The following is a 24,936-nucleotide window of genomic DNA, read 5'->3' as shown; positions in this document are numbered from 1 at the left end:
ACTGTACTGGATTGGTATTGTTTAAGCCTTGTGGAGATGTGGTGTTTCAATTTAAAATCCACTGCTTCTCTGCATATCTCCTTTCCCCCTCCGTCCAGGTTTGATTAGATTCTAATGAAATGAAATGAAATGTTGTACAATTAATAAAGTAGTTTCTTTTGCATTATTTATATTATATATATGTTGGTTTAGTCTATCTGCTATTGTGTTCCTAGTTTCACCCACATATTGTAGGTTGCATTTGTTGCATGTAATTAGATAGACACAGTTACTAGTATTAGCCTGTATGATTTGATTTATTCCCACCATTCTCATTGTGGTTCTATTTTTCACCTGTTGTTTAGGTCTGAAGTAATCCGGTTTCTTGCGTATCGGTCTGTCTGTCTCCTTTAGTTTGCAATGTACAAGGTAATCTTTCAAGTTTTTGTTCTTCCTATATGCAGGTATAATTTTGTATCCGTTTAGTAGGTCATCCGTCCTATTTGCAAAATTCCTCTTTATTTTCATGTTTGTTAATCTGCTTAGTGTCGAATAGGTAGTAACTAAGGCTAGTTTGGGACTCTGGTCCCTTTCTTTCACCTCTAGAAATGTGTCATGTGTTTTTCTAAGGAAGGTTCTTGTGTAACCCCGTTTCCGTAAGGCGTCAAATAGAGGGTAGGGTGTAGGGGTTAGGGCTCACCTCTAGTCCTTCTCCTCCTCCGTGGGGTAGGAGGAGGACAGAGGGTAGGGTTAGGATAGGGGTTAGGGGTACAGTTAGGGGTACAGTTAGGGGGACAGGGGTACAGTTAGGGGTACAGTTAGGGGGACAGGGGTACAGTTAGGGGTTAGGGGTACAGTTAGGGGCCAGGGGTCCAGTTAGGGGTACAGTTAGGGGTACAGGGGTACAGTTAGGGGGACAGGGGTACAGTTAGGGGTACAGTTAGGGGGACAGGGGTACAGTTAGGGGTTAGGGGTACAGTTAGGGGCCAGGGCTCACCTCTAGTCCTTCTTCTCCTCTTCCTTCTTGTCCTCCTCTTCCGTGGGGTAGGAGTGCCAGGTCAGTCTCTCCTCGTAGAAGGAGATCACCACCTGAGGACACTTCACGTTCGCCTCCTTGGCGGGAACCAGGTCCGCCTCGTCAGAGTTCTTCCTGTCGGGACAGGAAGTGACGGACGCAGCGGGGGGGGGGGGGGGGGGGGGGGAGATGGAGGGAAAGAAAAGCGTTGATGAGGAGGAGAGGAAAAGAGAGGAACAGGATGGTGGGAGAGGAAGAAAACCCTGAGTTAATTCAGGAAATCACGTGTGTTTACACACCAGTAATACGACCGCTAGGGCTGAGACAGTGTAACGGAATAATGTCAAGAATGGGTGAAATTAATACAGTCATTAATTAATAGCAATTGACCCATTTTGACCCGAGATCAGATTCTAAAAATGTCTTCTACATCCTGACAGTTTTCTGAAAAAGCTATGTTTCTATGTCAGTGGTTCCTCGATTTTTCAAAAAATAGCAGATCTACAAGCTCGTAGCGCGCCACCGAGCTTGTAGATCTGCTATTTTTCAATAGCTAAAGCATAACATAATGCTAACACCAAAAGGGGTTCTCGCCCCAGAATGGGTTGAACTCTACAACATGTCTCTTAGCAAAATACTAGGATATTTAGACGGCCGTAACATTAGCGTTTTCTCTCAGTCAGTAGATTCTTTATCTCCAAACCACAGCGATCATGTTTCTTTATCTCCATAAGAGTCAAACCACAGCGATCATGCACTTGCAGTTTGGGGCAACTCCAAAGCAAACTCCACGTGATGCCCAACATTTTATTTACCTGCCATAGTGTCTCTTCTCCCTTCTCTAAAACACCCTGGACAACGCTCCACACGTCCCAGACTCTTCTCCCTTCTCTAAAACACCCTGGACAACGCTCCACACGTCCCAGACTCTTCTCCCTTCTCTAAAACACCCTGGACACCGCTCCACACGTCCCAGACTCTTCTCCCTTCTCTAAAATACCCTGGACAACGCTCCACACGTCCCAGACTCTTCTCCCTTCTCTAAAACACCCTGGACAACGCTCCACAAGTCCCAGACTCTTCTCCCTTCTCTAAAACACCCTGGACAACGCTCCACACGTCCCAGACTCTTCTCCCTTCTCTAAAACACCCTGGACAACGCTCCACAAGTCCCAGACTCTTCTTCCTTCTCTAAAACACCCTGGACAACGCTCCACACGTCCCAGACTCTTCTCCCTTCTCTAAAACACCCTGGACAACGCTCCACACGTCCCAGACTCTTCTCCCTTCTCTAAAACACCCTGGACAACGCTCCACACGTCCCAGACTCTTCTCCCTTCACTAAAACACCCTGGACAACGCTCCACACGTCCCAGACTCTTCTCCCTTCTCTAAAACACCCTGGACAACGCTCCACACGTCCCAGACTCTTCTCCCTTCTCTAAAACACCCTGGACAACGCTCCACACGTCCCAGACTCTTCTCCCTTCTCTAAAACACCCTGGACAACGCTCCACACGTCCTAGACTCTTCTCCCTTCTCTAAAACACCCTGGACAACGCTCCACACGTCCCAGACTCTTCTCTTCGTGTGTGTGTGTACCATTTCATCAGGAACATCAGTTCTCCACTAGAGTCCGTTGCTCCAATGATCCTCTCCGGTTGTAATCCTCTCCCGAACCCTCTGGCCTTCTCGCCCTGAAACACAACCACACAAATGGACGTCTTTAGTTACACACGTGAAAAACGTCATACATTATCAAACATTTTTTCAAAAAATAACGGAAATAGTTGATCTACAAGCTTTACTGGGGCGTGGCTGACTGGAATGAAATGCAGGTTTTAGGAACACATTGAGCTGTATTTGATGAGGCAGTGTTGTGTTGTGTTGTACATAGACAACATACTTTGGCTATTTGAAAATCTATGCAAAATATAAACTAAACCTCGTTGTGTAATCGACATGTTTGAGAAACTTTTAGTCGACGAAAACAACACCGTTTCTAACCCATTTTGGGGCGGGAACCCATTTTGGTGTTTTAAGCATTACGTTGTACTTTAGCTATTGAAAAATAGCAGATCTGCTATTTTTGAGAAATCGTGAAAATGTGGTGCAAATCTTTGAATATATATTCTTTCAGAGCGAACTACATATTTTCAGATGGGGGTCGGCGGCCAATTACATTTAACCCATTTTGGGCGGGAACCCCTTTTGGTGTTAGCATTATGTTATGCTTTAGCTATTGAAAAATAGCAGATCTACAAGCTCATAGCGCGCCACCGAGTGGCGCGCTACGAGCTTGTAGGTCTGCTATTTTTGAAAAATCGAAGAACGACTGACATAGAAACATAGCTTTTTCAGAAAACTGTCAGGATGTAGAAGACATTTTTATAATCTGATCTCAGGTCAAAATGGGATAATCTTGGGGATCCTTGACATGAAAATGTCTGAGAACCACTGACACAGAAACATGAGGTTTAACCCTGTGAGAACCACTGACACAGAAACATGAGGTTTAACCCTGTGAGAACCACTGACACAGAAACATGAGGTTTAACCCTGTGAGAACCACTGACACAGAAACATGAGGTTTTAACCCTGTGAGAACCACTGACACAGAAACATGAGGTTTAACCCTGTGAGAACCACTGACACAGAAACATGAGGTTTAACCCTGTGAGAACCACTGACACAGAAACATGAGGTTTAACCCTGTGAGAACCACTGACACAGAAACATGAGGTTTAACCCTGTGAGAACCACTGACACAGAAACATGAGTTTAACCCTGTGAGAACCACTGACACAGAAACATGAGTTTTAACCCTGTGAGAACCACTGACACAGAAACATGAGGTTTAACCCTGTGAGAACCACTGACACAGAAACATGAGTTTAACCCTGTGAGAACCACTGACACAGAAACATGAGTTTTAACCCTGTGAGAACCACTGACACAGAAACATGAGGTTTAACCCTGTGAGAACCACTGACACAGAAACATGAGGTTTAACCCTGTGAGAACCACTGACACAGAAACATGAGTTTTAACCCTGTGAGAACCACTGACACAGAAACATGAGGTTTAACCCTGTGAGAACCACTGACACAGAAACATGAGGTTTAACCCTGTGAGAACCACTGACACAGAAACATGAGTTTTTCAGAAAACTGTCAGGATTTAGAAGACGTTTGTAGAACCGTCCTCGGGTCTAAACGGGCTCACCTCGTCTTTCTTCCTCTTGCTGCTCCTCTCCTCTCCATCGTGGGGCGCTGCTGCGTCGCTGGCGGCCTTCCTCTTGCTCTCCTTCTTCTTGGCTTCCTTCTCGTTGTGTTTGGTCATGTACTCAGCGATGAGGTCGGGACAGTCCAGGTTGTCCTGGGGCTCCCATGTGTTGTCCTCCCTGTGTACACACGCACACACACAGGCACGGACACACGGACACACACGCACACACACACACACACACACACACACACACACACACACACACACACACACACACACACACGTTAGTATTACTATATGCAAGCCATTAACACATCTAAATGGTAGGACGTGTACACACGTCCTTTTAGGGCTGCACGATTTAATCGCATTTTGATCGAAATCGCGATATTTGGACGATGTCAAAACACATTAACTAGGCTAGGGTATTTACGGTAAATCTCTCTCGCAGTCGCCCGCGGGCTACCGTAGTTACTTCCTCCTTCCTCTATGTCTTTTGTGTCCATGTCACTACGCCAAAAAAAGAATAGTTCCATGTGATAGAATAGTTCCGTGTGATAGAATAGTTCCATGTGTTCCATGTGATAGAATAGTTCCATGTGATAGAATAGTTCCATGTGATAGAATAGTTCCATGTGATAGAATAGTTCCGTGTGATAGAACATGTGATAGAATAGTTCCATGTGATAGAACATGTGATAGAATAGTTCCATGTGATAGAACATGTGATAGAATAGTTCCATGTGATAGAATAGTTCCGTGTGATAGAATAGTTCCATGTGATAGAATAGTTCCATGTGATAGAATAGTTCCATGTGATAGAATAGTTCCATGTGATAGAATAGTTCCGTGTGATAGAATAGTTCCATGTGATAGAATAGTTCCATGTGATAGAATAGTTCCGTGTGATAGAATAGTTCCGTGTGATAGAATAGTTCCATGTGATAGAATAGTTCCGTGTGATAGAACATGTGATAGAATAGTTCCATGTGATAGAACATGTGATAGAATAGTTCCATGTGATAGAATAGTTCCATGTGATAGAACATGTGATAGAATAGTTCCATGTGATAGAATAGTTCCGTGTGATAGAATAGTTCCATGTGATAGAACATGTGATAGAATAGTTCCGTGTGATAGAATAGTTCCGTGTGATAGAATAGTTCCATGTGATAGAACATGTGATAGAATAGTTCCATGTGATAGAATAGTTCCGTGTGATAGAATAGTTCCATGTGATAGAACATGTGATAGAATAGTTCCATGTGATAGAATAGTTCCGTGTGATAGAATAGTTCCATGTGATAGAATAGTTCCATGTGATAGAATAGTTCCGTGTGATAGAATAGTTCCATGTGATAGAATAGTTCCGTGTGATAGAATAGTTCCGTGTGATAGAATAGTTCCATGTGATAGAATAGTTCCATGTGATAGAATAGTTCCGTGTGATAGAACATGTGATAGAATAGTTCCATGTGATAGAACATGTGATAGAATAGTTCCATGTGATAGAATAGTTCCATGTGATAGAATAGTTCCATGTGATAGAATAGTTCCATGTGATAGAATAGTTCTAGTTCCGTGTGATAGAATAGTTCCATGTGATAGAACATGTGATAGAATAGTTCCATGTGATAGAACATGTGATAGAATAGTTCCATGTGATAGAACATGTGATAGAATAGTTCCGTGTGATAGAATAGTTCCATGTGATAGAATAGTTCCATGTGATAGAATAGTTCCGTGTGATAGAATAGTTCCGTGTGATAGAATAGTTCCATGTGATAGAATAGTTCCATGTGATAGAATAGTTCTAGTTCCGTGTGATAGAATAGTTCCATGTGATAGAATAGTTCCGTGTGATAGAATAGTTCCGTGTGATAGAATAGTTCCGTGTGATAGAATAGTTCCGTGTGATAGAATAGTTCCATGTGATAGAATAGTTCTAGTTCCGTGTGATAGAATAGTTCCATGTGATAGAATAGTTCTAGTTCCGTGTGATAGAATAGTTCCGTGTGATAGAATAGTTCTAGTTCCGTGTGATAGAATAGTTCCATGTGATAGAATAGTTCTAGTTCCGTGTGATAGAATAGTTCCATGTGATAGAATAGTTCTAGTTCCGTGTGATAGAATAGTTCCGTGTGATAGAATAGTTCCGTGTGATAGAATAGTTCCATGTGATAGAATAGTTCCATGTGATAGAATAGTTCCATGTGATAGAATAGTTCCATTTGATAGAATAGTTCCGTGTGATAGAATAGTTCCGTGTGATAGAATAGTTCCATGTGATAGAATAGTTCCATGTGATAGAATAGTTCCATGTGATAGAATAGTTCCGTGTGATAGAATAGTTCCGTGTGATAGAATAGTTCCGTGTGATAGAATAGTTCCGTGTGATAGAATAGTTCCATGTGATAGAATAGTTCCATGTGATAGAATAGTTCCGTGTGATAGAATAGTTCCATGTGATAGAATAGTTCCATGTGATAGAACATGTGATAGAATAGTTCCGTGTGATAGAATAGTTCCATGTGATAGAATAGTTCCGTGTGATAGAATAGTTCCGTGTGATAGAATAGTTCCGTGTGATAGAATAGTTCCGTGTGATGGAATAGTTCCGTGTGATGGAATAGTTCCGTGTGATGGAATAGTTCCGTGTGATAGAATAGTTCCATGTGATAGAATAGTTCCATGTGATAGAATAGTTCCGTGTGATAGAATAGTTCCATGTGATAGAATAGTTCCATGTGATAGAATAGTTCCATGTGATAGAATAGTTCCATGTGATAGAATAGTTCCGTGTGATAGAATAGTTCCGTGTGATAGAATAGTTCCATGTGATAGAATAGTTCCGTGTGATAGAATAGTTCCATGTGATAGAATAGTTCCATGTGATAGAATAGTTCCATGTGATAGAACATGTGATAGAATAGTTCCGTGTGATAGAATAGTTCCATGTGATAGAATAGTTCCGTGTGATAGAATAGTTCCGTGTGATAGAATAGTTCCGTGTGATAGAATAGTTCCATGTGATAGAATAGTTCCGTGTGATAGAATAGTTCCATGTGATAGAATAGTTCCATGTGATAGAACATGTGATAGAATAGTTCCGTGTGATAGAATAGTTCCATGTGATAGAATAGTTCCGTGTGATAGAATAGTTCCGTGTGATAGAATAGTTCCATGTGATAGAATAGTTCCATGTGATAGAATAGTTCCGTGTGATAGAATAGTTCCGTGTGATAGAATAGTTCCGTGTGATAGAATAGTTCCATGTGATAGAATAGTTCCGTGTGATAGAATAGTTCCATGTGATAGAATAGTTCCATGTGATAGAATAGTTCCGTGTGATAGAATAGTTCCATGTGATAGAATAGTTCCATGTGATAGAATAGTTCCATGTGATAGAACATGTGATAGAATAGTTCCATGTGATAGAATAGTAATAGTTCCGTGTGATAGAATAGTTCCGTGTGATAGAATAGTTCCATGTGATAGGGGGGTCAAAGTTGAACGAAAGTTGCGCTAATATTTTAGAAATAGGTCAACAATACAAATAGTTGTGTGGATTAATTTACTTTTAATGCGTGGCCCCCTGTGCCCCCCCACAAAATAACCGGAACTACTTAATATTGACCAAAACCAGAGCAGAACTCCCACCATGGGACTCGGGCAATCAATTAATACAGTTGCAACCACTATATTAATGGCAAGTGTTTCATACAGCTTAAGTTAAACAAATCTGAACTATCTCTTTAGGGGTTTTCATGATGCGGAATCCATTCCAAGCATTAGTTTTGCACGAAAAACACTCCTTGGGCTAAAAACGGCCATAGCCGTCATCACAAATGTGATGAGGTCAGCACATTTCTGGCATGTGGTATTTTTCGTGCAAAACCAATGCTTGGAATGAACCTTTTTTAATGCCGTATCAGAGCGAACGTTTTTAAACCATTTTGGGCGGGAACCCCTTTTGGTGTTAGCATTATGTTATTCTTTAGCTATTGAAAAATAGCAGATCTACAAGCTCATAGCAGATCTACAAGCTCATAGCAGATCTACAAGCTCATAGCAGATCTACAAGCTCATAGCAGATCTACAAGCTCATAGCAGATCTACAAGCTCATAGCGAGCTCTTAGATCTGCTATTGTCAGTATATTTAGTCTTACTTTTAGTCTTCATAGCTTAGTTTTCATCAGTGTAAAAAGGGTCGACGGACATTCTTCATCTTACTTTTAGCGACTGACGTAGAAACAAAGCTTTACCAGAAAACTGTCAGGATGTAGAAGACATTTTTAGAATCTGATCTCAGGTCAAAATGGGTTAACTGAAATATTTGCTTCTGGGGGGGGGGGGGGGGTTCCTGGAACTACATATTTTTTAGATGGGGGGGTCGGCGGCCAATTACAAACATTTTTGACCTGAAAATGGAAGAGACGTCGTGTACTCACTCAGAGAAGAGACATTAACCCCTTTTGGTGTTTTAAACATTATGTTATACTTTAGCTATAAGATCTACAAGCTCATACGAGCTTGTAGATCTGCTATTTTTGAAAAATCGTGAAAATGCGGCACAAATGTTTGAATATATTCTTTCAGTGCGAACGTTTTTAACTCAAATCATTGCTTCTGGGTGGGTTCCTGGAACTATTTTCAGATGGGTGGCATATCCTTTTTGGGGTCCTTGACATGAAATATTGAGAACCACTGATACAGAAACATGAGGTTTTTCAGGAAAAAAATCATTTTAAAAATACTTTTTTAAATTTGGAAGTCAGGCCTAAATGTGTTATAGAGACATGGTGTACTCACTCAGAGAAGAGAGAGACATTACAGAGACATCTACTCACTCAGAGAAGAGAGAGACATTACAGAGACATGGTGTACTCACTCAGAGAAGAGAGAGACATTACAGAGACATGTACTCACTCAGAGAAGAGAGAGACATTACAGAGACATGTACTCACTCAGAGCAGAGAGACATTACAGAGACATGGTGTACTCACTCAGAGAAGAGAGAGACATTACAGAGACATGGTGTACTCACTCAGAGAAGAGAGAGACATTACAGAGACATGGTGTACTCACTCAGAGAAGAGAGAGACATTACAGAGACATGGTGTACTCACTCAGAGAAGAGAGAGACATTACAGAGACATGGTGTACTCACTCAGAGAAGAGAGAGACATTACAGAGACATGGTGTACTCACTCAGAGAAGAGAGAGACATTACAGAGACATGGTGTACTCACTCAGAGAAGAGAGAGACATTACAGAGACATGGTGTACTCACTCAGAGAAGAGAGAGACATTACAGAGACATGGTGTACTCACTCAGAGAAGAGAGAGACATTACAGAGACATGGTGTACTCACTCAGAGAAGCCCTTCCACTTGAGCAGGAACTCCACCCGCCCTTTGACGACCCGTCTGTCCAGAACCTTCTCCACCACATACTCCTCCTCCTCCTCCTCCTCTGGGGCCGCGCCCCCCTCAGCCGCCGCGGTCGCCGCTGCAGCGGGAGCCTCCTCGCCGCTAGGGGGCGCCGCTGCGTCTGCTCCTTTGTCTGCTACTTCTGCCGCCGCTGTCGTCGTCGTCGCCGCCGCCGCCGCCGTCGTCGTCGTCTCGGCAACAGGCTCCGCCTCCACCTCCGCCACCTCCTCGGGCTTCTTGGCCTTCTTTGCCGCCGTGGTCGCCAGCTTGACTGAGTGGTGTCAGCGCCTCTGGTGGACGGGAGGGGGAAGGACAGTGAATGTCAATAGGGTTTCAATGTAATGAGTCCCAAGGAAGCTCTGAGAAGGAAGTGAAGTGGTCACGTGACTGGGCTGCGCCATGACACTGTTTGGCAGAATGCACTGGAGTCAATGAGAGCTCAGTGACCAGCTCATGAACTAACATTATTTATGAACCAGCTCATGAACAAACATTATTTATGAACCAGCTCATGAACTAACATTATTTATGAACCAGCTCATGAACTAACATTATTTATGAACCAGCTCATGAACAAACATTATTTATGAACAATTGAGACCTTTTGTAAAGTAATCACTTCTGGAAAATAACAGAAGACATATAATATTAATCATATTACGGTTATTCGGTATTCGGCCAAGAATTTCTCTTCCGGTGCATCCCTACATATGTGTGTTTTATGTAATGTGTTATTGTTGTAACTGGCGGTGTGCCAAAGACTAATTTCCATTTTATGTAAATGTAATGGACAATAAAGTTGTCCTTCCTCCTTCTAAATAAATCCTAAAAAACGCATCTTGCTCCATAAAGAACTAAAGTGGAAAATGACTCATTGATGTTTGATCAATTCAAAATTACTCATTGATGTGATCAATACAAAATGACTCATTGATGTGTGATCAATTCAAAATGACTCATTGATGTGATCAATTCAAAATGACTCATTGATGTGATCAATTCAAAATGACTCATTGATGTGATCAATTCAAAATGACTCATTGATGTGATCAATTCAAAATGACTCATTGATGTGATCAATTCAAAATGACTCATTGATGTGATCAATTCAAAATGACTCATTGATGTGTGATCAATTCAAAATGACTCATTTATGTGATCAATTCAAAATGACTCATTGATGTGATCAATTCAAAATGACTCATTGATGTGATCAATTCAAAATGACTCATTGATGTGATCAATTCAAAATGACTCATTGATGTGATCAATACAAAATGACTCATTGATGTGTGATCAATTCAAAATGACTCATTGATGTGTGATCAATACAAAATGACTCATTGATGTGTGATCAATTCAAAATGACTCATTGATGTGATCAATTCAAAATGACTCATTGATGTGTGATCAATTCAAAATGACTCATTGATGTGATCAATTCAAAATGACTCATTGATGTGATCAATTCAAAATGACTCATTGATGTGATCAATTCAAAATGACTCATTGATGTGATCAATTCAAAATGACTCATTGATGTGATCAATTCAAAATGACTCATTGATGTGATCAATTCAAAATGACTCATTGATGTGATCAATTCAAAATGACTCATTGATGTGATCAATTCAAAATGACTCATTGATGTGATCAATTCAAAATGACTCATTGATGTGATCAATTCAAAATGACTCATTGATGTGATCAATTCAAAATGACTCATTGATGTGATCAATACAAAATGTTGGCAACACTGATTTAAATACATTACAGATAACAGTTTGAACCTCCTAGGCCAGTGGTTCCCAAAGTGGGGTCCGGGGACCCCCAGGGGTCCTTGAGGGAGTTCCAGGGGGTCCCCAGCAAAATGATAATTTGGAACCAAATGGACCCTTATGGGTCTGTAACTCAGACCCTGACGGGTCCATTTGGTTCCATTTGTACGCTCTGTTAAAGTTAAATTAGCATTGATTTTACAATATAAATTGGGGGTCCCAGAGATAGAAATGCCATTAAATGGGGGTCCGTAGACTAATGCATGTCAAACTGGGGGGTCCTTGAAATTAAACAGTTTGAAAATCACTGCTAGAGCCGTACAACTCTTCTCTCATGGGGGGTCCCTGGCATATATTTTCAAATGGGGGTCCGCCGGCTATTTAGTGTCAATTTGGGGGTTCCTTGACGTGAAAAAGTTTGGGAACCCCTGTCCTCCTTAGCCGCAATTTGCAACTCTAGATTTTTTTTAAATGGGATGAATCTAGAGTTCTAATAATCAGCTTAGCAAGGCTGCTCACTATGGGAGTTTGCGCCTCCTGGCGTGAACACAGAAGCATTTATTTATAAGCTCACAGACAATATATGGGCTGGGACTTTAAGACGCAAAAGGACGTTGACCCCGCCCGCCGGTGCGCTGGTATAACAGTCAGTCAACGCCCTGCGGCCTCATTCGTTTTGTTCTTCTCATGTGTAACACACAACGCAGCGAAGTCTCCCGATTGGTATCTGATGTTTTCCATAAGGACGAGAAGGTTTCTCGGTACCGCGGAAACTACCTTTCCCCGAGGCTTCAAGTCGAAGAAAGACGGTAAGTCCGCTTTCTTTTACCGGGTTAATACTAACTTGGTGGGTAATTTAGCTTTGCATAGTGGCCTGGCGTGGCCCTAGCTAGCGTTGTAGTTAGTTCTACTATAAATTACCTGTGTGACGGTCTGTAGCGCGGCTAGAAACAGCCAGTTTTTGCTTCCACACGAACTTTCGTTGGCCTCAGGGTCTCGAACGTGTGACGGACTTGAACGGTGTTACAACCCGTTTAGCTTCCACACGTGTGGCGGCGTTTAGCGGTGGCTAGTAATAGCCTGCTCTAGCCAACACACACACGTCCTGTGGTTTAGCCCTCGACGGAGTGGTGACCTGAGCAGTAATTAGTAATAATTCTGTTTAGCTTCCACGTTTGTGACGGTCTTTAATAGCGGCTAGCAATAGCCCTATTTTAGCTTCCACATAAAGTGACGGTCTTTTACAGCAGCTAGCGATAGCTCTGTTTTAGCTTCCGCACGCACGTGACGTCTTTTACAGTGACTAGTGATAGCCCTGTTTTAGTTTCCACATAAAGTGACGGTCTTTTACAGCAGCTAGCGATAGCTCTGTTTTAGCTTCCGCACGCACGTGACGTCTTTTACAGTGACTAGTGATAGCCCTGTTTTAGTTTCCACATAAAGTGACGGTCTTTTACAGCAGCTAGCGATAGCTCTGTTTTAGCTTCCGCACGCACGTGACGTCTTTTACAGTGACTAGTGATAGCCCTGTTTTAGTTTCCACATAAAGTGACGGTCTTTCACAGCAGCTAGCAATAGCTCTGTTTTAGCTTCCATTTTGAACGTGACTGCCTACTAACTCGGCCCCATTTGCAAGTGTCCGCTGTTCTTCTCCATAGCAGGGACGGCTCCGCTGGGTTTGGATGCCCTGGCGCACCAATGGCCCCAGGGCCTACTTTGCGAGTTTCCCCCGTTGTCTCTCATCCTTCCCACGCTGGAGAGAGTGAGAACGCAGCGCCTGTCAGTGATCTTAGTGGCCCCAGGGTGGGGCTCTTGGAGGTCAGACATAGTCCCTCTCCTGTGCGACCGGCCCTGGCAACTTCCGTTGCGCAGGGACCTACTGACCCAGGCGGGAGGCGAGATATTCCACCCACGGCCGGAAGATCTAGACCTCTGGGCCTGGCCCGTGAGAGGTTGAATCTTGGCGCGGAGGGTCTTCCCCAGAGCGTCATCGACACTATTCAGTGTGCGAGGGCGCAGTCGACCAGGGATGCTTATGATATGAGGTGGCGGCTGTTTGAGGACTGGTGTTCACCGTTGTGCCGTTTCAAGCACCAGTGAGGGTCATACTGTCATTCCTCCAGGACCTCCTGGACAAAGGCAGAGCCTTTAGTACAGTTAAGGTGTATCTGGCTGCTATCTCAGCCTGCCACATCGGGTTTGAGGACAGGACGGTGGGCCAGCTCCCACTGGTGCGCCAGTTCATGAAGGGGGCTAGCCACCTTCATACGGTGACCAAGTCTCTGGTCCCCTCGTGGGACCTTGCTTTGGTTTTGGACTCTCTGTCCCAGGTGCCATTTGAGCCCTTGGAGGGGTTGAGTATGAAGCTATTATCGCTGAAGACAGCGTTATTGCTAGCTTTGGTGACCGCTAAAAGGGTCAGTGATATCCATGCTTTGTCGACGAGTGCGGAATGCATGAGATTCAATGGAGATGCAAGGGTGGTCATGAATACCAATCCAGCATTTCTACCTAAGAACCGCCTAGCTACCCCGGTTCCGATGGACTTGGCGGCGTTCTGTCCGCCTCCCTTTGCCTCTGAGGAGGATAGGAGGAGGCATGACCTCTGTCCGGTGAGGGCGTTGAGGTTGTATTTGGACAGGACTAAGGCGACGAGGAAGACTACACAACTGTTTGTCTCCTGGGATCCCAAGACGGTGGGACTGCCTATCTCAAAGATTAGGCTTTCCCAGTGGATCGTGGAGGCTATAGAGCGGGCCTACTCTGGCAGGAATATGGTGCCTCCCGTAGGGTTGAAGGCACATTCCACGAGGGGAATGGCATCGTCCTGGGCCCTCTGTAGGGGGGTCTCTGTTCAGGATGTTTGTTCCGCTGCAAGTTGGGCATCGTCTTCCACGTTTGCCACCTAGTTTGCCACCTATTATAGACTGGATGTGACAGCGGCGCCAGTGGCGCATGCAGTCCTGGGCGTAGCCTCCAGGTGAGGGAGAGGCTTAGTTCCCCACGGGGGCCGTTGGTTTTCTCCGGGGCGTTACGACAGTTTGTTCTGTCGGCCCCTCTTAGGCACTTTTGGCAGACTTGGGTCTGTTGGCCTTCCCAATAAGGTGCAGTGGTCCTGTTGTGGGACGTACTGTGGTCCTTTTCTCACAGATGAGGGTACGGGCCCTAGGGGTCCAGACTTCGCGATGACAATAAGGGAGTTAATGAAGTCTCCCATAGTGAGCAGCCTTGCTAAGCTGATTATTAGAACTGGGGGTTACGAATGTAACCAAAGTTCTATAACAGCGAGCAAGGCTGCTCACCAAGATTCCCTTCTTGTTTGCTTGAGAAGAGAACAATTGTTATCGAATGAGGCCGCAGGGCGTTGACTGACTGTTATACCAGCGCACCGGCGGGCGGGGTCAACGTCCTTTTGCGTCTTAAAGTCCCAGCCCATATATTGTCTGTGAGCTTATAAATAAATGCTTCTGTGTTCACGCCAGGAGGCGCAAACTCCCATAGTGAGCAGCCTTGCTCGCTGTTATAGAACTTTGGTTACATTCGTAACCCCCAGTTGCAATACCTTCCATTGACTCCCACTCATACAATTTGGTTTGCGATCTGCTTGTATTAAACAACGTTAAACTCACCTACACCTACGAATTATCCTCTTTCAATCTGCCGAGCTTGTTTTTCATAAAAATCCCCCTTAGACATGTTGTTATGAGCTACTTTCTGTCAAGACATCCTCTGCAGGTGATTCTTGTTCCAAGTGCTGGAGTTTAGAAGCACTCGTCGTAAGTCACTGAACGGCCCAGCGTACCACCTGTTTCAAATTTGCACATAATGCAGGAGGCAGCAGCGCGACCCGTTAACAAAAACGAGTGCTTCCAAACTGCCACACTTAGAAAAAGAATCACCTGCAGAGAATGTCTTGACAGAAAGTAGCTCATAACAACATGTCTACGGGGGATTTTTATGAAAAACAAGCTCGGCAGATTGAAAGAGGATAATTCAAGCTTGGCCTAGAGCTGCAATGTTGGTGAGTTTAACGTTGTTTAATACAAGCAGATCACAAACCAAATTGGAGGAGTGGGGAGTCAATGGAGGGTATTGCAACTCTAGATTCATCCCATTATTAAAAAAGTCTAGCGTTGCAAATTGCGGCTACGTCCTCCTAGGCTGTATATGGAACTACGTCCTCCTAGGCTGTATATGGAACTACGTCCTCCTAGGCTGTATATGAAACTACGTCCTCCTAGGCTGTAGATGAAACTACGTCCTCCTAGGCTGTAGATGGAACTACGCCCTCCTAGGCTGTAGATGGAACTACGTCCTCCTAGGCTGTAGATGTAACTACTAGTGTTGCTACCTGAACACTACGTCCTCCTAGGCTGTAGATGGAACTACGTCCTCCTAGGCTGTATATGGAACTACTAGTGTTGCTACCTGAACACTACGTCCTCCTAGGCTGTAGATGGAACTACGTCCTCCTAGGCTGTAGATGGAACTACGTCCTCCTAGGCTGTAGATGTAACTACGTCCTCCTAGGCTGTAGATGTAACTACGTCCTCCTAGGCTGTAGATGGAACTACTAGTGTTGCTACCTGAACACTACGTCCTCCTAGGCTGTAGATGGAACTACGTCCTCCTAGGCTGTAGATGTAACTACGTCCTCCTAGGCTGTATATGTAACTACGTCCTCCTATGGTGTAGATGGAACTACGTCCTCCTAGGCTGTATATGGAACTACTAGTGTTGCTACCTGAACACTACGTCCTCCTAGGCTGTAGATGGAACTACGTCCTCCTAGGCTGTAGAGATGGAACTACATCCTCCTAGGCTGTATATGGAACTACGTCCTCCTAGGCTGTAGATGGAACTACGTCCTCCTAGGCTGTATATGGAACTACTAGTGTTGCTACCTGAACACTACGTCCTCCTAGGCTGTAGATGGAACTACATCCTCCTAGGCTGTATATGGAACTACGTCCTCCTAGGCTGTATATGGAACTACTAGTGTTGCTACCTGAACACTACGTCCTCCTAGGCTGTAGATGGAACTACATCCTCCTAGGCTGTATATGGAACTACGTCCTCCTAGGCTGTAGATGGAACTACGTCCTCCTAGGCTGTAGATGGAACTACGTCCTCCTAGGCTGTATATGGAACTACTAGTGTTGCTACCTGAACACTACGTCCTCCTAGGCTGTAGATGGAACTACGTCCTCCTAGGCTGTAGATGGAACTACGTCCTCCTAGGCTGTAGATGGAACTACATCCTCCTAGGCTGTATATGGAACTACTAGTGTTGCTACCTGAACACTACGTCCTCCTAGGCTGTAGATGGAACTACGTCCTCCTAGGCTGTAGATGGAACTACGTCCTCCTAGGCTGTAGATGGAACTACTAGTGTTGCTACCTGAACACTTCCTTCTAATGTCCACTTCATCATCATCACCACCCAAACAAAAACATGCATGCATGCATGTGTTTTCTCTCCTATATTTACCAAAACAAACCTAAATACAGTTTAGAAACAAATAAATGTTTTAAAATGTAAATCATTGCCTAGAGTTGAACAGCAGTAGGTCATTGGGGGAGGGGAGGGGTGGTGTGGGGGAGGGGAGGATTTACCCCTCCAAAAAAATAATGAGGAAGAGTTTAAATGTAACTAGAATTGAGTATTATTATTATTATAGACCAACTTACAGACACATGGGAGGATGCATACATAATACATACGACTAGTATTAACATCAACAGATTGCACACACACACACACACACACACACACACACACACTAACAGAACACACACACACACTAACAGAACACACACACACAAACACTAACAGAACACACACACACGTGTGTAAAGTTAGATTGTAGGACAACATTCCTCTCGTGTCGTGCACGGCTGGTTCGTGCACATCTTTTCAAAGCTACCATCCTAATCAATGCACTTCAGTTCAGAGTCCGTGTGCCTCTGTGTGTGTGTGTGTGTGTGTGTGTGAGATCACAGCATGTTGGAATGTCTTCAGGACAATAGATAGTAAAAAAAAAATACACGATAAAAAACCCTGATGTCTCGACAGATAATCGATACAATAATAATAGTTTAAAACGAGGACACATGAAATCGATAGTTTGCATGTTGACACACACACACACACACACACACACACACACACACACACACACACACACACACACACACACACACACACACACACACACACACACACACACACACACACACACACACACACACACACACACACACACACACACACACACACACACACACACACACACACACACATACATCCTGCAGCCAGCCAGCCATGGAGCAACATGGCCGTTAGCCTGTTAGCAGCTAACACACACACACACAACAGCTCACCTTTATGTGAAACAAACAGGAGGTCGAGCTCTCCAGAAGGACCTTTAGAACCTGCAGCCGAACCAAATGGACCCCAGACAGGCTGCAGCAGGACAGAGGATCTGGATTAACCAAATGGGCCCGAGCGGACTGGACTGGACTGGACTGTAGGAAAGAGGCGCGCTATGGAGTGGACACTGTTCTGTTCTGTTCTGTAGACACAACACACACACAGCTACCCCATAGCCCGAAAGGACGCCCGAGCGCCGCGATTGGCTGCGCGAGCGGCGGCGGCCGGCCAATGGCTCCGCCGCGCGTGCTGTGATTGGCTGCGTTGTGAGTTCAAACTGCTGTTGTTGTTGCTGGTTGGTTGGGTGGTGGAAGTGGAGCGGGTTCCGGTTCCGGGTCCGGTTTCTAGACCACCCGGATACGGAAACGGAACGTGTGGCGTTGCCATGCGTGTGTGCGGCGGAGACGAAGCGGATACAGCTTTAGGCATCATATTTAGGCACGATGACGTTTCAAGGGAAACTCAACGACAATAAAAGAAAGAAAAATATAATAATAATAACAACAACAACAATAATAACACAATTAAACAAAACATTTAACAACAAAAACATTCTCAACCACAACAATTGATTGATTGATTGATTGAAGTATTTATTAAACAGTTTGCAGAATTACAGTACATTTCAAGCACAATACCAACTGTGACAATTAAGTTACGACATTTGTGTTTTATTTATTTGGCTGATAAATGGTTTTAAAAGAGTTCCAACTGGTCGCCGAAATAAATGAGTGATATTACAGTAATAGGCATATTATATATATATAATATAACATTATATAACATTACAGTAATATAACTATATATTGTAAATCTGTTCCGTTCTCTAGCCTGCTAATTGTTTAAGGCTAATTTGATCTGATTTACAAATAAGTCCAAAAAAAGTGTAATGCTTTATGGTGTCGTCCACTCACTCAGTTAACAGTGTTTGTATCGAGTTGTGCTTGAAATGTACCTATTCTGCAAACTGTTAATAAATACCTTCAATCAATCAATCAATCAAGGAATCAATCAGTTACTACACTTTATTGGCCTTGTAGGACAGTAATTATTAGTGTGTTTAAAGGGCTGTGGCAACCACACTTTGCAATTTTTCAAAATTGCGACTTTTCTAGTTATTATATACTCCTGGAAATAGAACATGTATTATAAAATCAGATATTTTAACATTGGCGTCATGATGTCAGTGATAGCCTTATCTTATACACATAGCCTACAATTTAATAATACATCGAATGTTCTTCTTCTGAATAATGATATGAAATGACATTACAGAATGGACACTGCTCGTTCGTTGCGCTACAGGTGGTTGCCATGACAACCCATAGCAGCCAGTCACAGCAGGCGGAGGGAGCAGCATCCCTCCGGGCTATGGGAGCTCCTGTTCAGAATGGAGAAAGGGAGAGAAAGCGGCATGGAGGGAAATGGCTGCCTGGCTGTGAAGACCCCCGCCCCGCCCCCTACCATTTAAATGTGAAAGACCCCCGCCCCGCCCCCTACAATGCAATGCAATACAATACAATACAATACAAACATTTAATTTTAAATTACATTTCTTAAAGTTTTCAGAATGTGTTTTTTGATCTACAAGCTCACAATGCATTGCGATGTGAGGCATTGTCAACTTTTATTTACTTTACTTTAAGTACAAGTCGCCCCCCCCCCCTCTTTTTTTATATGGGGCGATTGGGGCTCAAGAGGTAGAGCAGATCCATGGGTCGGCGGTTCGAATCCCGGCTCCTCCTCCTGTCTACATGTCGAAGTGTCCTTGGGCAAGACACTGAAACCCAAATTGCTCCCGATGTGCTGGTTGGTACCTTGCATGGCTTCCGCTGCCATCGGTGTATGAATGTGTGTGTGAATGGGTGAATGTAATGCACAGTCTATAATTATGTAAAGCGCCTTGGATAAAGGAGCTATATAAATGCACCATTTATTATACTGTACACATTTTACTACACATCTAACCGTGTATATGATGATTTCTTTGTGTATATCTGTATGTCTTTATATCTGTATGTCTTTATATCTGTATGTCTTTATATCTGTATGTCTTTATATCTGTATGTCTTTATATCTTTATATCTTTATATCTGTATGTCTTTATATCTTTATATCTTTATATCTGTATGTCTTTATATCTGTATGTCTTTATATCTGTATGTCTTTATATCTGTATGTATTTATATCTGTATGTATTTATATCTGTATGTATTTATATCTGTATGTATTTATATCTGTATTCTGTATGTCTTTATATCTGTATGTCTTTATATCTGTATGTCTTTATATCTGTATGTCTTTATATCTGTATGTCTTTATATCTATATTCTGTATGTCTTTATATCTGTATTCTGTATGTCTTTATATCTGTATGTCTTTATATCTGTATTCTGTATGTCTTTATATCTGTATTCTGTATGTCTTTATATCTATATTCTGTATGTCTTTATATCTGTATGTCTTTATATCTGTATTCTGTATGTCTTTATATCTGTATGTCTTTATATCTGTATTCTGTATGTCTTTATATATGTATGTCTTTATATCTGTATGTCTTTATATCTGTATGTCTTTATATCTATATTCTGTATGTCTTTATATCTGTATTCTGTATGTCTTTATATCTGTATGTCTTTATATCTGTATTCTGTATGTCTTTATATCTGTATGTCTTTATATCTGTATTCTGTATGTCTTTATATCTGTATTCTGTATGTCTTTATATCTATATTCTGTATGTCTTTATATCTGTATGTCTTTATATCTGTATTCTGTATGTCTTTATATCTGTATGTCTTTATATCTGTATTCTGTATGTCTTTATATCTGTATGTCTTTATATCTGTATGTCTTTATATCTGTATGTCTTTATATCTGTATGTCTTTATATCTGTATTCTGTATGTCTTTATATCTGTATTCTGTATGTCTTTATATCTATATTCTGTATGTCTTTATATCTGTATGTCTTTATATCTGTATTCTGTATGTCTTTATATCTGTATTCTGTATGTCTTTATATCTGTATGTCTTTATATCTGTATGTCTTTATATCTGTATGTCTTTATATCTATATTCTGTATGTCTTTATATCTGTATTCTGTATGTCTTTATATCTGTATGTCTTTATATCTGTATTCTGTATGTCTTTATATCTGTATGTCTTTATATCTGTATTCTGTATGTCTTTATATCTATATTCTGTATGTCTTTATATCTGTATGTCTTTATATCTGTATTCTGTATGTCTTTATATCTGTATGTCTTTATATCTATATTCTGTATGTCTTTATATCTGTATGTCTTTATATCTGTATTCTGTATGTCTTTATATCTGTATGTCTTTATATCTATATTCTGTATGTCTTTATATCTGTATTCTGTATGTCTTTATATCTGTATGTCTTTATATCTGTATGTCTTTATATCTATATTCTGTATGTCTTTATATCTGTATTCTGTATGTCTTTATATCTGTATTCTGTATGTCTTTATATCTGTATGTCTTTATATCTATATTCTGTATGTCTTTATATCTGTATGTCTTTATATCTGTATGTCTTTATATCTGTATGTCTTTATATCTGTATGTCTTTATATCTGTATGTCTTTATATCTGTATGTCTTTATATCTGTATGTCTTTATATCTGTATTCTGTATGTCTTTATATCTGTATGTCTTTATATCTGTATGTCTTTATATCTGTATGTCTTTATATCTGTATGTCTTTATATCTGTATGTCTTTATATCTATATTCTGTATGTCTTTATATCTGTATGTCTTTATATCTGTATTCTGTATGTCTTTATATCTGTATGTCTTTATATCTATATTCTGTATGTCTTTATATCTGTATGTCTTTATATCTGTATTCTGTATGTCTTTATATCTGTATTCTGTATGTCTTTATATCTGTATTCTGTATGTCTTTATATCTGTATGTCTTTATATCTGTATGTCTTTATATCTGTATGTCTTTATATCTGTATGTCTTTATATCTGTATGTCTTTATATCTGTATGTCTTTATATCTGTATGTCTTTATATCTATATTCTGTATGTCTTTATATCTGTATGTCTTTATATCTGTATTCTGTATGTCTTTATATCTGTATGTCTTTATATCTGTATGTCTTTATATCTGTATGTCTTTATATCTATATTCTGTATGTCTTTATATCTGTATGTCTTTATATCTGTATTCTGTATGTCTTTATATCTGTATGTCTTTATATCTGTATTCTGTATGTCTTTATATCTGTATTCTGTATGTCTTTATATCTGTATGTCTTTATATCTATATTCTGTATGTCTTTATATCTGTATGTCTTTATATCTGTATTCTGTATGTCTTTATATCTGTATTCTGTATGTCTTTATATCTGTATGTCTTTATATCTATATTCTGTATGTCTTTATATCTGTATGTCTTTATATCTGTATTCTGTATGTCTTTATATCTGTATGTCTTTATATCTGTATTCTGTATGTCTTTATATCTGTATGTCTTTATATCTATATTCTGTATGTCTTTATATCTATATTCTGTATGTCTTTATATCTGTATGTCTTTATATCTGTATTCTGTATGTCTTTATATCTGTATGTCTTTATATCTGTATGTCTTTATATCTGTATTCTGTATGTCTTTATATCTGTATGTCTTTATATCTGTATGTCTTTATATCTGTATGTCTTTATATCTGTATGTCTTTATATCTGTATGTCTTTATATCTGTATGTCTTTATATCTGTATTCTGTATGTCTTTATATCTGTATGTCTTTATGTCTGTATGTCTTTATATCTGTATGTCTTTATATCTGTATGTCTTTATATCTGTATGTCTTTATGTCTGTATGTCTTTATATCTGTATGTCTTTATGTCTGTATGTCTTTATATCTGTATGTCTTTATATCTGTATGTCTTTATATCTGTATGTCTTTATATCTGTATGTCTTTATGTCTGTATGTCTTTATATCTGTATGTCTTTATGTCTGTATGTCTTTATATCTGTATGTCTTTATGTCTGTATGTCTTTATATCTGTATGTCTTTATATCTGTATGTCTTTATATCTGTATGTCTTTATATCTGTATGTCTTTATATCTGTATGTCTTTATATCTGTATGTCTTTATATCTGTATTCTGTATGTCTTTATATCTGTATGTCTTTATATCTGTATGTCTTTATATCTGTATGTCTTTATATCTGTATTCTGTATGTCTTTATATCTGTATGTCTTTATATCTGTATGTCTTTATATCTGTATGTCTTTATATCTGTATGTCTTTATATCTGTATGTCTTTATATCTGTATTCTGTATGTCTTTATATCTGTATGTCTTTATGTCTGTATGTCTTTATATCTGTATGTCTTTATATCTGTATGTCTTTATATCTGTATGTCTTTATGTCTGTATGTCTTTATGTCTGTATGTCTTTATATCTGTATGTCTTTATATCTGTATGTCTTTATATCTGTATGTCTTTATGTCTGTATGTCTTTATGTCTGTATGTCTTTATATCTGTATGTCTTTATATCTGTATGTCTTTATGTCTGTATGTCTTTATATCTGTATGTCTTTATATCTGTATGTCTTTATATCTGTATGTCTTTATATCTGTATGTCTTTATATCTGTATGTCTTTATGTCTGTATGTCTTTATATCTGTATGTCTTTATGTCTGTATGTCTTTATATCTGTATGTCTTTATGTCTGTATGTCTTTATATCTGTATGTCTTTATATCTGTATGTCTTTATATCTGTATGTCTTTATATCTGTATGTCTTTATGTCTGTATGTCTTTATATCTGTATTCTGTATGTCTTTATATCTGTATGTCTTTATGTCTGTATGTCTTTATATCTGTATGTCTTTATATCTGTATGTCTTTATATCTGTATGTCTTTATATCTGTATGTCTTTATATCTGTATGTCTTTATATCTGTATGTCTTTATATCTATATTCTGTATGTCTTTATATCTGTATTCTGTATGTATTTATATCTGTATGTCTTTATATCTGTATGTCTTTATATCTGTATTCTGTATGTATTTATATCTGTATGTCTTTATATCTGTATGTCTTTATATCTGTATGTCTTTATATCTGTATGTCTTTATATCTGTATGTCTTTATATCTGTATGTCTTTATATCTGTATGTCTTTATATCTGTGTCTTTATATCTGTATGTCTTTATGTCTGTATGTCTTTATATCTGTATGTCTTTATGTCTGTATGTCTTTATATCTGTATGTCTTTATGTCTGTATGTCTTTATATCTGTATGTCTTTATATCTGTATGTCTTTATATCTGTATGTCTTTATATCTGTATGTCTTTATGTCTGTATGTCTTTATATCTGTATTCTGTATGTCTTTATATCTGTATGTCTTTATGTCTGTATGTCTTTATATCTGTATGTCTTTATATCTGTATGTCTTTATATCTGTATGTCTTTATATCTGTATGTCTTTATATCTGTATGTCTTTATATCTGTATTCTGTATGTCTTTATATCTGTATGTATTTATATCTTTATATCTGTATGTCTTTATATCTGTATGTCTTTATATCTGTATGTCTTTATATCTGTATGTCTTTATATCTGTATGTCTTTATATCTATATTCTGTATGTCTTTATATCTGTATTCTGTATGTCTTTATATCTGTATGTCTTTATATCTGTATGTCTTTATATCTGTATTCTGTATGTCTTTATATCTGTATGTCTTTATATCTGTATGTCTTTATATCTGTATGTCTTTATATCTGTATGTCTTTATATCTATATTCTGTATGTCTTTATATCTGTATTCTGTATGTCTTTATATCTGTATGTCTTTATATCTGTATGTCTTTATATCTGTATGTCTTTATATCTGTATGTCTTTATATCTGTATGTCTTTATATCTATATTCTGTATGTCTTTATATCTGTATGTCTTTATATCTGTATGTCTTTATATCTGTATTCTGTATGTCTTTATATCTGTATGTCTTTATATCTATATTCTGTATGTCTTTATATCTGTATGTCTTTATATCTGTATG

At 40.0% G+C, this 24,936-nt stretch overlaps 1 protein-coding gene across 1 annotated transcript; it reads right to left on the bottom strand.

The window, feature by feature from the left end:
• Positions 1-978: 978 nt before the first annotated feature.
• Positions 979-14,319, bottom strand: LOC306918126 (uncharacterized protein; the record flags this gene model as incomplete). The annotated part of the gene is made up of 7 exons (XM_079531006.1): positions 979-1,129; positions 2,597-2,691; positions 4,220-4,397; positions 9,599-9,938; positions 13,149-13,496; positions 13,945-14,076; positions 14,196-14,319. The coding sequence occupies 7 exons, from the start codon at positions 14,317-14,319 to the stop codon at positions 979-981; spliced, it is 1,368 nt and encodes a 455-aa protein (XP_079387132.1).
• Between the last annotated feature and the right edge of the window lie 10,617 nt (positions 14,320-24,936).

The sequence above is a fragment of the Electrona antarctica genome (assembly GCF_951216825.1).
Source record: "Electrona antarctica genome assembly, contig: scaffold_349, whole genome shotgun sequence".
In the NCBI taxonomy this organism is placed as follows: Eukaryota; Metazoa; Chordata; class Actinopteri; order Myctophiformes; family Myctophidae; genus Electrona; species Electrona antarctica.
The sequence above is the reverse complement of the archived record's forward strand: the minus strand, read 5'-3'. Positions and strand labels throughout refer to the sequence as shown.